General features: G+C 40.8%; 2 protein-coding genes across 2 annotated transcripts; both read right to left on the bottom strand.

Moving 5' to 3' along the window:
* Nucleotides 1-645: 645 nt before the first annotated feature.
* Nucleotides 646-7,463, bottom strand: fcer1g (Fc epsilon receptor IgFc epsilon receptor Ig). Its single transcript, XM_079185230.1, has 5 exons — nucleotides 7,293-7,463; nucleotides 2,933-3,024; nucleotides 2,496-2,543; nucleotides 1,748-1,771; nucleotides 646-1,336 (listed from the first exon to the last, which is right to left on the bottom strand). The coding sequence occupies exons 1-5, from the start codon at nucleotides 7,360-7,362 to the stop codon at nucleotides 1,283-1,285; spliced, it is 288 nt and encodes a 95-aa protein (XP_079041356.1). The 5' UTR covers nucleotides 7,363-7,463; the 3' UTR covers nucleotides 646-1,282.
* A 270-nt stretch (nucleotides 7,464-7,733) lies between these two features.
* Nucleotides 7,734-15,372, bottom strand: ndufs2 (NADH:ubiquinone oxidoreductase core subunit S2). Its single transcript, XM_079185153.1, has 14 exons — nucleotides 15,237-15,372; nucleotides 14,247-14,350; nucleotides 13,316-13,506; nucleotides 12,784-12,904; nucleotides 12,273-12,385; nucleotides 11,529-11,603; nucleotides 11,290-11,367; nucleotides 11,118-11,203; nucleotides 10,865-10,984; nucleotides 9,502-9,631; nucleotides 8,892-8,987; nucleotides 8,540-8,623; nucleotides 8,046-8,103; nucleotides 7,734-7,946 (listed from the first exon to the last, which is right to left on the bottom strand). Exons 1-14 carry the CDS (start codon nucleotides 15,341-15,343, stop codon nucleotides 7,909-7,911), a joined length of 1,401 nt encoding a protein of 466 aa, XP_079041279.1. The 5' UTR covers nucleotides 15,344-15,372; the 3' UTR covers nucleotides 7,734-7,908.
* Nucleotides 15,373-15,889: the final 517 nt, after the last annotated feature.

The following is a 15,889-nucleotide window of genomic DNA, read 5'->3' as shown; positions in this document are numbered from 1 at the left end:
TGACGCAGGCTGGATATCATAATAGCCTGCTGTACACTAGGCTGGTGCCAAAACAAGAGGTGCTCCCTCCCATGGCAGGAAAACAAATTAATCCTTTAATTTTGAATGGGATAATTACAAGTATTAGGGTGAGCACCATTGAGACACTATGAAGATTTTCACAATCTAAATCACGGGAATAAGATGAAATCTGCCCACCTTTGGTCCATTTAATCTCCAAATGAAATGTCGCCATCTACAACACCTCATCAATGAATAGTTAATCATGTTTTTCCTGCCTTGTTTGCCCCCACATGTACACAGTGCAATCCTTTCCTCCTTTATTTGTTCCATGTTAAACACGTCTCAAATCAGTCTGATCTGAGCTTAATCTAACAGATGAAATCTTCCCAGACTGACATAAACCTTTAGGAGCTTTATACAATCTGTTAGAAGCCAGTTTAGCTTATGACGACCGGAGGTTTACCACTCCCTATACAGACGTAATATACAGGACACTATATTACACTGCAATTCAAAGAGAGACAAAGTTATTTAATAAGCACGTTGAACATTTAATAGGTGTTCCGTATGTATAACAGCTCTATGCATCCTACAGGCAGAAGTCTACATCGCAAGCTTTACATTCCTTGAGAATTTTACAACTTTATTTATTTGATTTCTTTCAGGCACCTGTGTGTGTGTGTGTGTGTGTGTGTGTGTGTGTGTGTGTGTGTGTGTGTGTGTGTGTGTGTGTGTGTGTGTGTGTGTGTGTGTGTGTGTGTGTGTGTGTGTGTGTGTGTGTGTGTGGACAGGTAAGGACTTCACTAAAGACACCATCACTGCCATCCTGTGGTGTGCAGGAAACACTGCTCAGTATTTATATAAGGCTGAAGCTTTAACTATATTCACCTTCTACCATCTTGCACAAAACTCAAATAGTTTTGGAGGCACAAAAAGACTGACATCTTTCAAAATGGCCTAAAAGAGGAAGTTAGTTGGACAGACTACAAATAGAAATATAACATCCATCTACCACATTCATTTGTTTGTTTATATGCATTACGATACAAGAAGTGTCTGAAGCATTACAGGTTTCAAAACACGTTTGCGTGAAAATTAAATATGTGCAACAGAGCTGTAAAAAACTAAAATACTTTGAAAGAAGCTTTTGTGAGAGTGCCCATCTTGTGCCCAACTTCCCCGTTTCTGTGTCGTCCTTCTTAACTTCTCGAAAATTCTAAAATGAGCAAAAGGGAAACAAACACTTGTGCGTGCACTTCTTGGACTTTCGTTCATCGTGTCACTTCTTTATGCCAATAGTTTCATAAGGGTCCTGGGCATGAGGAGTCAAACCCTGGAGGGGAAACACAGAGGGGGACAATCAGACATTCAGTGTACACCATCATTTAAAGGGTGACATATCGTGCACACTTTTCAGGTTTATACTTGTATTTTGGGTTTCTATTATCAACTACACAGAGTTTAGCGGCAATTCTACCGGTGACGGTAGTTGTGACATCACGAACTTACAGAAGTCCCGATGGCTCGTTTAAACACAGTTTCTGTACACGGACTGTGTGCAATTCTCTGTGGATTGAGCCTTTTGATACGTTGCTCAGTATTTAAATAGCACCTAGATCTGCTTTATAATCAAGAGAAACATGGAAATCTCACTTTGTTCAATTTCATTTAATTGTCTATTTGAACATTTGAGCAATCAGCTGTCCCTCATCTCCCTTACGTCATCCACAGCATCAAAACTCACCGTATAGATGCCCTCTTCAACACTCTGTCAGGGGTAGAAAACAACAGTATTAGATACAGTATAACTATGGTAACACACACTGTGACGCTTCTTTCTTGGTAATTGGCTGTAACAGGGTGTAACATTGACTATGTATGGACTCCGTATAAAGAGGAAGAACAAGCTGTAGGAGAAGTGCAAGCCAGAAATGAGCATGAGCCGTACGCTTTAGAGTGCGTGCTTGTGTGTGTCAAAGTGGGTTGACCTGTGTGCAGTTTGTGGTTAATGAAAGGAAATTATAGACTGAAATAAGTAAAGCGGTAAAACAGCAGGTTAAACGCTCTCGGAATGAAATGAAAAACTCCATCTCTGCATGCTTAGCAAGTTGGTTTGAAATGATTTAAATTAAACAGGCTCTTGAGCAATTTAGTGTTCCAATGAAAGCATGATGATGAAAAGAGTATACAGTATATAGAGACAGGCTTTTCATTGGTCTGTGATGAGACTGTCATAATAGTTTAACTGGCCACAGACAGCTGCCAGTGCAGGGCTGCTGGGGGAAAAAACCAATAGGTGTGTGTTTCCTATTGCCCACTGAGGTTTGACCTGACTATGAGATTATATTGTGCTTCCAGAGAAGCTCTGTCCCTGGTTTGTTCACTGAAACCCCAGTTCGTGCTGTGGTGAGTTTGTTCTAACCCCTCCACGTCCATTTTAAAACAGCAAGTCATGTCTTCATGTCTATTTTAGTCCGTGTTTTTATTCTTACCTGCTTGCCCTTTGCGTTCCCAGCTGCAGCCTCCTTAGCGTTGCAGATCTGTAGAAGACAGTGTTAAAAGAGTGAGTATTGAAAGTCACTATGTGTGTCAAACTGTAGTTTACCCGTTTCTTTTCCCGTGCACTGAGAAATGTTGCATGTCATTACATCAGCATATGACATTCATGTATTGTAGCAAAAGATTTGATGTCATTGTTCATTTTTTTTCCTGGATGTCCAGCAGGCTATATCTCACTGACGACACCCTATTCCACATTAACATTAACAATGTGCCAGATTACTTTCTATGATCTTGTCTTTCGTCAGACAATGAAAAATGAAATGTTCTTTCCTGTTCTAAGTGAATCCGGTTTTTTCCAGATACATAATTTGAGTTATGCGTTTGATGCATGTATGTTTCTGTGAAGGCAAATGTGTAGCATGCAAACCTTGATTCTGCAGTAGAGAGCTGTCAGGATGATGCCGTACAAAAACAGGATTCCATCCAGCACGTAACAGACCTGTGGCTCTGTTAGAGAGGCTGAGGGAACACAGGAGGACACTTTATTAGGAGCAAAGCCCTTAAAACAGCATTTGTCTCAAAGTCATTCGTCTTCAAAGTTTGCCTTTTGATTGCAAACATTTATATCTGGTGATTTAGCTGTTGGGTCTCATGTGATGATCGCTGCTCTGTGACGATGGGGCTGAATCGTTGTCCTTTACACAACAGGACTATTGAGTAACGTCGGTGTCACCATTTTAGATTGTGAAACAAACACAGCAGCCATTACATAAGAAACATTATGTATTCTCTTAAACGGTACTTCAATGTGTGTGTGTGTGTGTGTGTGTGTGTGTGTGTGTGTGTGTGTGTGTGTGTGTGTGTGTGTGTGTGTGTGTGTGTGTGTGTGTGTGTGTGTGTGTGTGTGTGTGTGTGTGTGTGTGTGTGTGGCCTTACAGAGTCAAACTATATTCCTAAATTCAGACTTTGGTACAAATTTAAGTGTAGTAACGATTAATATAATTAATTCAGCCAAATACCAGGCATACTGAGGTTTAGATCATAACTGTGGGGTGTGCCACTTAATGCTGTGTCAAACATATAAATCTATAAGGACTTTAAAAATGAATAAAATAAGAATGAATGGAATCACTAGAGGAGGAGGATGTATGAAGAATACTTCTCACTGCACAACACGTACAAAGTGTAATATTGAGCCTCAGAACCGTACTATCTTTGTCAAGGCATATACGTTTATTAAAGGCTATTGGAATTTATAAACCAGCTCTAAAAATGTCTTGGCCTTTCGTGCGCACACATTGACTCCCACCGCAGAAAGCTTTTAAGCGTCTTCAGCTTTTTGCACACTGAAGAACGTGCTGCAGAAATTACACGCAAACTATAAAAGAGCAGCGACATGAGGTCATATTTTCTCTCACAAATATCTGACACCAAGCTCAACATGTGATGTATTTCTGATTATTGCACACTTTCATATACATTGGCCCCAAGTTAGCAGTCAATCAATGAAAAACACTGGTTGCAATATTACATGATTGTATGACAATCTCATGCTTTGTATATCTTAAATCAACTCCACTAGCCCTCCCTTTAATACTTTATTAAGCATCTGATGCGTAGACTATAGTGATTAAAGGAGCAATGCACGACATTCAGAGCATTCATTTAGCAGCAAACTACTGTTTGCTATGTAAAGCCATAGTAATGTTTACCTGATGAAGTCACTCTCCCTCCGTGTGTGTTGTTATCCGAGGTTTCAAATGCTTTGTTGACAGAGCCGCTTTTTAGTGCATGTTAGTGCATGTTAGTGCACGTGAGCGTGCCCTGCTGGCTAGCTCAGGACCGCCGCTCTGCACTGCTCTCATACAGCGGTTACAGCTTTGTCACGGAAGCATAGCACCCACCCTCAGGTCCCCCCTCAGGTCCCCCCTCAGGTAAACACTGTTAGCCCGATTGCAGTAGTTTTTACTGTTAGCACTGTTAGCACTGTTAGCTACGTGCAGCCGGCCAAGGATTCGACATTTTGAGAGCCGTTGAGAGGCAATCAAAATGCTCCCAATATTACGCACCTTTAATGTCTTGTACCTTTAGTGACTTTATTTATCTTTCAGTCCTTAGAACAAATGGAAAAACTGATAAATGTCATAAATGGCTTTTGGAGGTTATTTTGTTATATTTGCTAATGTGTCTTCCTGACATGTTAACTCACAATCCATTGCTTTGATATTCACTGTTTTCATTAAATGAGAACTCAACTTCAAAATTACTAGATTAATTAAAGGATACAAGCTCTGACTGAGCAGATCAAAATATAATCTCTGTGCACAACAAGCTGCTGAAAATAACTCGGCAACAACATGGCCAATCAGAGCTCTCACTGCTGTGGGTTGGACTATCTGAAATTCCCTAAATTTAAAACAAAGATGAGATCATAAAAACGTTTTCATAAAAAACTTTGAGAAGATGACTAACACATTGTGAGATGAAATGTGTATGACAGGAAGACACGATGTCACATTTAAAAGCTTCTCAAATAATTATTACATTTAAGACAGATTAATGGAACCGACTTACATTTAATCATTATTTTATAATTTACAGTGACATTTATTTAATTGCATATAGTTCTTTTCAATATATTGTTTAATTGACTCATTCTAATTAACCACTGGAAAGGATTCCTGTGGCACAGTTCACACTCCATATATTGTGTGATATATAGTGTTTGTTTCTTGATTTTAAGCTTTATAAGTTAAGCCGATTGTTCAATAGAACATTAACTTTTCACAATATGCATTGTAATATTATTGAAATGTAATTTGGAACATATTCAACACTCATTTCTGACCTCATAGTGAACCTTATAGCTTCAAATGTATTTTTCTTACATTTAGAAAAAGGAACCTTGTCGACTTCTCTCTGATGAAACCCACAAACAACAAACGCCCTTTTCTGTCCCTTCCCACTTTCTTAAAATTAGAAAAACATTTTTAATACATTACAAACATCTACTTGCTTTCTGTTACGCTTTACGACGGATATTGTGGGACATATTTGGCATGTTAGTTTTGGATGGACAATTATATTGAAAGTAAAAATTTTAAATTCAGTTTTGAATGCCTCTCTTCAGCCTTTACTGTGAGCCAGGGGGGGGGGGGGGGGGGGGTTATCTACATGTTTTGGTTTCCGCAACTCTCTCGCAGCATGAGTTCAAAGGAAACGCCAAACAGAGGAACCCCCGAAAATAACTGATGTGATAGTGTGATATTAAGTGCGACAACTATCACGCAATGTGACCAAACATATTACCAATAGCTATATTCAATAGCTCACTGAGGAGCTGTGGATCTCAGTGCATTTATAATCGCAACAGATTGTTCATTGGTGCAATGATGATTAAAATAATGTGCAGTTCTATGTGTTGCGATAGAAGTTAAGACTCTAAGAGGGACGGCCAACAGGGTGTCAGATAAAGTGTGTACATGCAATTACAACCTCTATCTGTTTAACTTCTCACACAAAGTGGATAGGGGATACATATTTTCAAAAGTCAAATCTTTCTCTTTTAAAAACATCTGGACACCAGCTGACTGACTTACAGACCATAGATAAAGAAGTAGGCCATAGTCAGTTGTGGTTTGGAATTAAAACTGAAATATCTCAGCTTCAACATAAAGAAACTGAACGACGCCGTTTGAATGTCTGAATTGCACACAAAAAAAATCGTATTTGCAACTTAAGTTATTTCCATTATGAATTGATCTCCCAATTATTTCCTTAATTAATTCATTAATAACGTGGTCGATAAAACATCCGTTTTTTTCATTATTATTATTCTTTTTTTTTTCTTGTCAGAGAATTTTCTGTTCTGTTGAAAATGAAAAAAAAGTTCCAAAATAACCTAGAATATTTTGAACAATGACTATTTCATAGAGTCGTTGGAATTGTTCTGTATGAGCAACAGTCCAGTAGTATAATGGAGCCAAGGAATACATTTTAAAAAAGAGCAAAATAAGCAAATCCCCACATTTGAGAAGGTGGAACCTTAAATCTTTGGCATGTTTGCCTAAAAATAAAATGTTTTTTTAAGTTATTTAAGTGTAAAGTCCTACTTTAATATCTTCTTGGCCTATTAGATCCCCAATATTAACTGACCCTTAAATGCATGTCTCTACTTTAAAATTGGTTTGTTTCTTGTTACTCATCATTCTGAACACAATAGTTTGAGTGCAGTTTAACGGACAGCTGTTAAAGCTGCGTATTCTATGTAAGCAGTCACAAAATACAGAATATATACTGCTAAATATATTGTAATAATAAATTCAGTACATTAACGTGACACCACTCTAATAAAGCGAACGTATTTGTCCGAGGAAGGGTGTGTCTGAACTGGTTTAACAAGTGCGGCAGTTACAGAAGTGGCCAGTCCCACCAGTGAGAAGAACCAACAGGGTCAGCTTCTCTTTTTACAGGAACTGTAATGTGGTGACGACATTTCTGCTGCCTACCAGAAAACCTCACTGCTCCAAATAGTAGCATTTTCAAAAGTCCTGTTTGTTTACAGCCTGAGTTTCATCATGAAAAAAACTAAACTTATTTTCATCCTGATCTCCACTCAACAGCCTAGCTGCTGTTCACTCACGCTGTATCTGAATAACGTTGGGTTTGCTTCCACCATTCAAAGTTATCTCATAAGCCATCACTGTGACGTCTTCGGACATCAAACCACCCTGATCAATATACAAACTTCAGGTTACAGAATATCCCAGATGGATGTCTCAACTCACCAGAGGCGCTCCCAAAACTCATACACAGAGGAATGACCACCAGTAACGGGCTCCTGCCCCACACAGTCATGGTAACACAGGCTCAACACAGACAACTGGTGCTCTGTTAAGTGGCCAGCACACAGCAAACACGACGACTTGTGGGTTGGGTTTTTTCCTGTCTGCGTTAGTGAACACTCGAGCGTCGCATACTTCACTGCCAACAGGGGAAGTTGTGGTCTGAGCGCTAAGTCCATCACGCCACTCCCCCTTTAACACCAACCAGAGGAAGGACAAGCATCGAGGCTTTGGTCTCTGCTGCCATGTTTAATACTTGAATTTCAGACAGAAGTCCAGGAAATGCAGCATTTCAAAAAAAGAATGGCGTTTAAAATCCCTCCAAAAATCCCCCTATTGCAATGTGATGGTGAAAAGATACAACTCACTACTTTTCTCTTCGGTCATAAAATATTTATTAGGATTATTTGGGCATTGTACATAACTGATTTCAAGTAGAGTCATCTGTCAAAAGCCTCACTACAGCCAAAAGTGAACAGGAAGAGAACCTGACTAACAGATGTGAGACGGGGAGGACGAGCTCTCCTCTTCAGAGAACCAGCAGGTCAGCGGCGTCACGTTAACGGTCAACTTCACCAAACACTATGTCCTGTGTACCTGTCAGAAGAAGAAGAAGAAAAGGCTCAGTACCACTTGATACAAGAGCGAATATTGTTGTATTGAGGATGGATTCTTGAACAATAATCACTTTCTTACCAATAATGGCCACCACGTCAGCCAGCATGTGTCCTTTGGCCATTTTATCCAGACCAGCCTAAAAGAAGGAAACATTTATTAACATTCAGAATAACTGACGACCAGCTATTCAGGGCAGACGAGCGCTCAGAAAACCGAATATTCATAATTCATGAGGTTACAGCCTGAGGTTAATGCACTAACTACTCTAATAGTTTGTTTATGCAACTTTAAAGACATTTTTAGCCTCGAAGACCAAAATTCAAATGACGACGTTAAACAGCGGTTCATGTCCATGAGCAGGAAGGAGAAGGAGGAGGAGGGGGAGGAGGAGGAGGAGGGGAGGAAGAGGGGGGGGGGGTTCTGTACGCTTTTTAAAATGGCACTGTAGTACTTTATAAAATCTACTTAATGAACTAAAAGTAGCCTTAAGGACAAGCCGTTAAACGTGCTGAATAATTGATACCCGGTGTGTTTAATATTTCACGGTGTCTTGTGAAGTTGTGAGTGCGCACCAAGTGAGCGAATCCAGGAGCTTTGATCTTGCAGCGGTAGGGTCTGCTGGAGCCGTCCGATACCAAATACACACCAAACTCTCCCTGCAAGCGACACATGGGGACACACACAAATACATTCTAGTAAGCAGGTTACATCACAGCACGTCCCTAAAGGCTTCCCAATTAATTAAGACTCCAAAAAAAGCGTGTGTGTACAGAGGATCTGCAGAGACTTTTTGTTTGCTAGGTTAAAATCCATTAGGTCTTATAGGGCATCTGCAGATTACTTTACTTGTGCTGTTAGTCAGAGGAAAATAGCAAAAAAGTCAATCTCATCCAGAAATATTATACACCTTATGAGTGGTCTCACCTTAGGTGCCTCCACAGCTGTGTATGTGGCCCCTGGGGGGACCTGGTAGCCCTCTGTGTACAGTTTAAAGTGGTGGATCAGAGACTCCATGGACGTCTAGGACAAGGAGCACATAGAACAGGTTATGTCTCAGCAGCTCCTTTGAAAATGATGCGCACACACACACACACACACACACACACACACACACACACACACACACACACACACACACACACACACACACACACACACACACACACACACACACACACACACACACACACGTTAGAGGTGGTTGAATCTTGCGCACGTTGACTGAAATGTAGAATTGAAACACTGAACGTTCCAACACTGAGGTGAACTAGAGGTGATCTCCAGCCTTGAGGGCAGCCAAACTAAAGAGCACTGTACAGCAGAGCTGGCCTAATTCAGTAAAGAGGGTCGTGTGAAGACAAATTAGTGACGCCACTGAAATGTAATCAACACTCAGAAGTGATACAGCACAGGAGAAAATCCAGAGAAAGGAAAGAAAAGGTACGACATGTTCAAGAGTTAATGGCCTGCAGGCGTAATGAAACCATCTCCCAGAATGAAAGGAACAGAGGACTGTGAGGGAGGTTCAGCTCACCTTCATCTCAGACCTCTTGGGCGGGGCAATCTTGGCATCGTCCACCTTAATCTCTCCTTCTGGCATCTTGTTGAGCGCCTGGTGCATGATCCTCAGAGACTGCCTCATCTCCTCCACTCTGCACAGATACCTGGACCACGAACACAAAGAGGAACCAGCGGTGAGCTGCAGATGCCGATGATCACTACGTCAGCCACGAAGCATGATCAGCTTGTAGTTGTTCTACGCAGATCAATGGTGAGGAGTTGATCACACAAACAGTGCGAGTCTGTCCTTTTAAACAGATGTGGTCATTTCGTTTAATTCTCCCCCAACTAAGCATGTTGCCTGCTGTCACACTGACGGCTCAGTGTGACTCCTTTCTCAGACTGTTTGATAAACTTCACAGCGTCTGTGATCACAGACAGTGAATCAATGAAGATGTGTAACCAGCAACATTAAGCTCACTACGACAGCCTATCAGGACCATTGTAGGTACAACAAATTAAATAATGACTGCGCCTGGGAAGGGGGATAATATTCTGAGAAAAAAAAAAACTTGAATATTCTCTGAAATTAAAAAAGGTATAATAAGCATCAATTTCCTAAAAAACTATATACGGAGTGATACAAAAACAATCCCTCTCAATCATCACTTATGACCCACCAGAAGTGGGTGATGTCTGTATCTGCAGACACGCTGATCTCTGAATGCTGTTCAAACAGCAACTACATGTTATAACTTAAAAGTCAAAATTAGCAAGAAAAATACTCGTCAGGGAAACACGTCGCTTCCTCCATGTCGCAAGATTCAATCAACCTCATCACACCACAGACGCATCTGCTTGCCTGCAGTGGATGAGCTGGTCAAATTTGACTTTGTAATCTGATTTAAAAAAGGGAAATATTGATGATTTTAGCTCCAGATTACGATAAGCATCCAGACTTTGAAGGGACATTGCTGTGAATTGGGCCTAATCAGACAAAAACAACATGCTGATTTGAGTTGTTTTCTTGTAAATTTACCACTTTCATCTCAGAGAATATTCAAGTTTTTTCTCTGAATATTACTCCTTTGTCCCGGCTCAGGATAGTTTTTTCCACCTATAACGGCCCTAACACCTAAGCTCACACATCCAGCTGTGTCTACGTATAAACTATGATTTATTTACATATGGTTGTGTCCAGTAAAGCTTGCTGCAGGATTATATATGCTGGTTCAATGCAGCGTTTATAAAAACAGCAAAGAGTAGCAGTAAGGTGATCATTTTGGTGATGCTGAGGAAATGATCTCATGTTAGAAGCTGCAGCTTGCATGTTACATATTTGATGATGGAAATGGAACTGAAAAAAAACAACTAGAGCCATCTGGTTAATCTTGTACCTGTCATAGCAGTCTCCTTTGCTTCCAATGGGGACGTCAAACTCCACCTCGTCATACTTGTCGTAAGGCTGAGACTTTCTCAGGTCCCACTTGATGCCGGACCCTCGCAGCATCACTCCGCTGGTGGAGGGGCGAGGAGAGTGGGGATGAATATCACAGTATGTACACATTCATGCTGGTCAAACTCATTGAAATAGGAAAGCTCTTCAATAAAAGGGAACTAAAGGGAAGGTCTTTTGACTTAGTGGGTTACCTGAAGCCGTAGTTGAGGGCCTCCTCAGCAGTAACCACCCCGATGTCCACAGTACGATTCTTCCAGATGCGATTGTTGGTCAACATCTGCATAAAGAAATTGGAATGTTCACCACAGATCTTTTAACACATCCTGATCATGTGAAGGGCTTGTGGAGATTTCAGTCGTTCACCTCTTCTACTTCATCAATTCTAATGGAGAAGTTCTTGCACCACTCATAGATGTCGTCCATCAGGCCGAGGGGCAAATCCTGGAAACACATTTAACGTCATTAGCCCGTGATCGTGCTCACCATCTGATAGATGAATCGGATTTGAAGCTGTTCGAACAACACAAGTGTCCCGAAGAGATAGCCGTTTCATTTTGTCATAAACAAATAAGCCACAGGCATTATTCAGTGAGTTCTCCTACCTGATGCACACCACCAGGTCTGATGTACGCAGCGTGCATCCTGGCTCCAGACACTCGCTCATAAAACTCAAACATCTGAGAGGAAACAAGGGACACGCAGTTCATTAGAGGGCCTGAAGTAGCTAAAAAGATGATCTACTCAATGGACACAGAACTATTTCAAGTGAATATTTCCTGAGGCCTGAGTAGATATATATAGTGAGCTATAACTAAAGCAGTCTAATACAACGGCCATGAAATAAATCAAACTTTCATGGAGATTTGAATGTTAAATTTGGGTTGAAACTGTTTTAGAGTGAGTGTTGATTGTCTTAAGAGAGATGGTGGTGCTCTGGACTACAGATGCAAAGAAGCTTATAGCTAACTCTGATACAGCTAAGCAACCGTTTCTGTCAAACAAACAAAGAAATAATTACTGAAATAAATGGAGAGAGTTGCACATAATTAGGGGCGATTTCTCCTGAAGATGAAGCTCTAAATTAGTGAATCTCCTGCAACCACTGAGGTAATTATATGGTGGGCAACAGAGATTGTCACTTAACTAAATGTACTGTCTGCAGCTAGTTAAAGAAGTCATGACACTTATTTTGGTCACAAATGTTCCGTTTACTCCCGTAGAGTTGCATGATTTTCAGTAACTCGATTACTTTTTTCGAGGTACTTTAATGTTATGCATGACTAACAGCACCTTCCCCAGTTAGACAAGTGATCAATAACAAGACAGAATGAATTAATGAGTTGGACCTTCTCTCTCTCCTCAAACAGCCAGAAGAAGGGGGTCATGGCACCGATGTCGAGGGCGTGCGTGGTGATGGCCATGATGTGGTTCAGGATGCGAGTCATCTCTCCGTACAGAACTGCAAACACAACACAGAACACACCCAACCGGTTAAAGTTGATGAGTCTGTGGACAAAAAAACATTGGCAACCATTTTTTTAAATCAGTAAAAAGTTAATAGTTCATAGTCTTTATGTTTTCAGAACGTGTGTTGGATAAAACCCTGGGAAATTGAAATGGAGTGAAGTGATTCATGACGTGAATTAGTTCAAACAGTCGACTCTTATCTCAGAATTGGCGTTTCTCAGATTAGGGCTGATGTAAAACAGTAGATGACGTTTTGAGACATTTTCGAAAAATATTCAGAATTATATGAATAGCAGCCATGTAGAACATACATGTTCTACATCTAAATAACAATTACAGAAAAGAAGAAAAAAAAAACATTTTCATATTATAAATATTAAGACTTTGTACCTCGGATCCACTCGGCACGAGGGGGAGCTTGGATGTTGAGCAGCTTCTCCACAGCCAGAGAGTAGGCCTCCTCATTACACATCATGGAAACATAGTCCAGACGGTCAAAGTAGGGCAGAGCCTGTAGCAGAAAAAAAGAGGAACTGGGTTAGGGACTTACGGGAATTAAGTAACACATGACACACGGTAGAAGGTCCTCTTAATCTTTCAGCAATTCTTTTCACGTCAAGAGTTTAATTTGGTCTTTTTCAAGAGAGGAGGTGCGACGTTCTCTTACTCTCGCATTGGTCTACTTTTTCACAGTAAATCCAGCTCATTCTCCACAATAGCTTGTTGTGTTGAACGCAATAAAATGGGATTTGGCAATAAGTTGCGTTGCCATTTACTGTCCTGTCTTTTGAAACCATCAAAACTGTGTGATTCCACACTTTCTGATTTTACAAATTTCTCCACATGCAGAATTCAAACCACTACCTCGTAAATATGAGTTACAGAATACAGAAACCCTCTCTACAGGTAAGTGGTTCAGTACCTGCAGGTAGGTCTTGTACTCTATGAGCTTCTCTGTGCCACGGTGAAGCAGGCCGATGTGGGGGTCACATTTCTTGACGGACTCTCCGCTGAGCTCCAGGACTAGACGCAGCACACCGTGAGCAGCAGGATGCTGGGGACCAAAGTTGATGGTCAGGTTGGACACCTCCTTCTCTGCAGGAGGATCTTTGTCTGCAAGAAGAGAACAGAACAGCACAGGGCAGGGTAAGTAAACTGGTATTGCTTCAGGATCTGATTTTCTAATCCAAATAAGAAAAAAACAAAACAAGAAAAGCAGGTTTTTATAGCTCACAATTTAGACTAAGTGTCCATGTCAATGGGGGGACATTTTCTTTACACTTTCTACTGCAAAGTGAAATAATTTGGAATTAATAAAATCCAAAATTTCTTTTGGGTTCTATTCTGGCACTGCAGGTCAAAACCCCACAACTCATTCAGAACAATGTGTAGGCGTGATCTTCTTATTGTCAAACCTGTAGCCATAAACTCACAGAATAAGTTGCACAGTGTGTTAGCAAACACAAAGTATTCAATCCAGTGGCCTCTGTAAATCTTAACTGCTTAGTCAGATACTGAAGACCCGTCTCGGTCTTAACAAAGATCGGTGGACGGTCACCAGGGAAAACACTGGGCTATCCATCCCTGACAACGTTTGGTATGTTGTTGTTTTATAATTAGATTAGATTGTCATCAGTGTTCACACTTTCTTTGAAACCCCGCCTTTTATTTTATATAAATACAAGTGTTTTTAATGAGTAGTTAGGAGCATAAGTCCTTTAACTAGTAGCCCTAAGAGTGTGACTGTGTGTGTGTGTGTGTGTGTGTGTGTGTGTGTGTGTGTGTGTGTGTGTGTGTGTGTGTGTGTGTGTGTGTGTGTGTGTGTGTGTGTGTGTGTGTGTGTGGGGTGGTACCATTCCATGGGGGTGGGGTCCATTTCTCATTAATGGCAGTGGGGTACATCACTGCCCCAGCAAACTGCTCCGTCCACTCCACGTCTGGCTGCCATTGTTTCTGCCTGTGGAAAACAATGTTAAATGTTCATTTAGGAAGAGGGGGGGGGTGATCTGACTACACGATGCTTACCAACCTGACAACTGATAATAGCTACTATAGGCTGATGAGGAGGACGCACAAAGCAGATATATGGGCCATGCTAGTATAGCAAAAATGTGTTTATTAATGCTAATTATTGGAGCATCAATACATGGCTACATAAGAACATGTGTATCGGCTGACCTATGGTGTCAGAATACATCAATAACACTGTATGTTCAAGTTTAACTTGACTTTGGTGCTACGTAATCAGCACATGTAAGAACAAAACCAATTCAGAGATCTCTACACTGGTGTTATGGACTGGTAGTAGTTTATTAAAGACATGTTTTATTTACTAAAGGTCTTCAATTTAGCTAGAATGGTGGCACACAGTCACTGTTTACACTTCAACATCGGTCAACTGATCTGTGGTTACATTTACAGCCAATTTACCACAACCTGCTCAGTTCCGTGTATAATTCTTGCAAAATATGGCATATACTCTGACCTTAAACAGAGCCTAATACGGGAATAACAGTGTAGTAAACACGTTAGCTAATCAGACGGCTAACAGTAGCTTAAAGCTTAGGCAACCACTAGACAGCAGGAATGTTAATGTCTCGTGCAACGTACACGAGCATCAAGGGTGACATTGCGATAACACTGATATGCATGCTCGGTTTACACGTTTCCCATTCAGAAAGACAGTCAACAATTGCAGCAGGTGACTCGAATTGTTTCGAAGAGTGACACAATCTTTAGCATTATGCTAACATTTTCCTTCAGTGTGAACATTTACATTTCAAGCTACGACAGCTGGTAACACAATGGCCACTCGGACACGTTTTGTGTCTGTGTTTTCTTACCTGTTTTGCACCACAGTGCAGCCAGGGCTCAGCAGATTATTGTTTAATATTAATTTAGTTGAAGGACGTCCTAGTTTGGTAAGCGACCTCAGCATCGTGCCCGCCATCTTGGCTGCTAGACAACCCTAACCCCATGACGTAGAGTAGTATCTTCTTCTTCTTTAGTGTTTTTACAGGCGCACTAGGTGTATAACGCGTGGTGCCCTCTATCGGTATGATGCATCCAAATACATAAAGTAGCTTACTTGTTGATAATGTGTAGTGCAGGTTTTTTTTCGAAATCATTCAGTTTACTAGAAATGATGTATAATTTATTGTAACTTACACAATAAATACGTGAATACTTTATGCTAAGAATACTGTTAAGGTGTAGGAGGATGGGTAACATAGTTATGCAGTAAATTGCATTCTACTCAATTTGGTGCGTTCAGTGGAAATGGGAGAAAGGAGACGGCAGCTTGATGTGAGGCTGCAGCTTTCGTTAGTTTTTTGTTCTTTTCTTTAATTTCCCAGGATCCATTTTCACCTGTTTCACTAAACTGTTTGTGAATACATTTCCACCTTTTATTGCACTTATTACTGCCTATCGACCGGCTTCTTCACCTTCCAGTGCCAAGCAACATCATCTTCCATTCATATAGGATGACCGCACA

This window comes from Pholis gunnellus (genome assembly GCF_910591455.1).
Source record: "Pholis gunnellus genome assembly, chromosome: 23".
Lineage (NCBI taxonomy): Eukaryota > Metazoa > Chordata > Actinopteri > Perciformes > Pholidae > Pholis > Pholis gunnellus.
The sequence above is the reverse complement of the archived record's forward strand: the minus strand, read 5'-3'. Positions and strand labels throughout refer to the sequence as shown.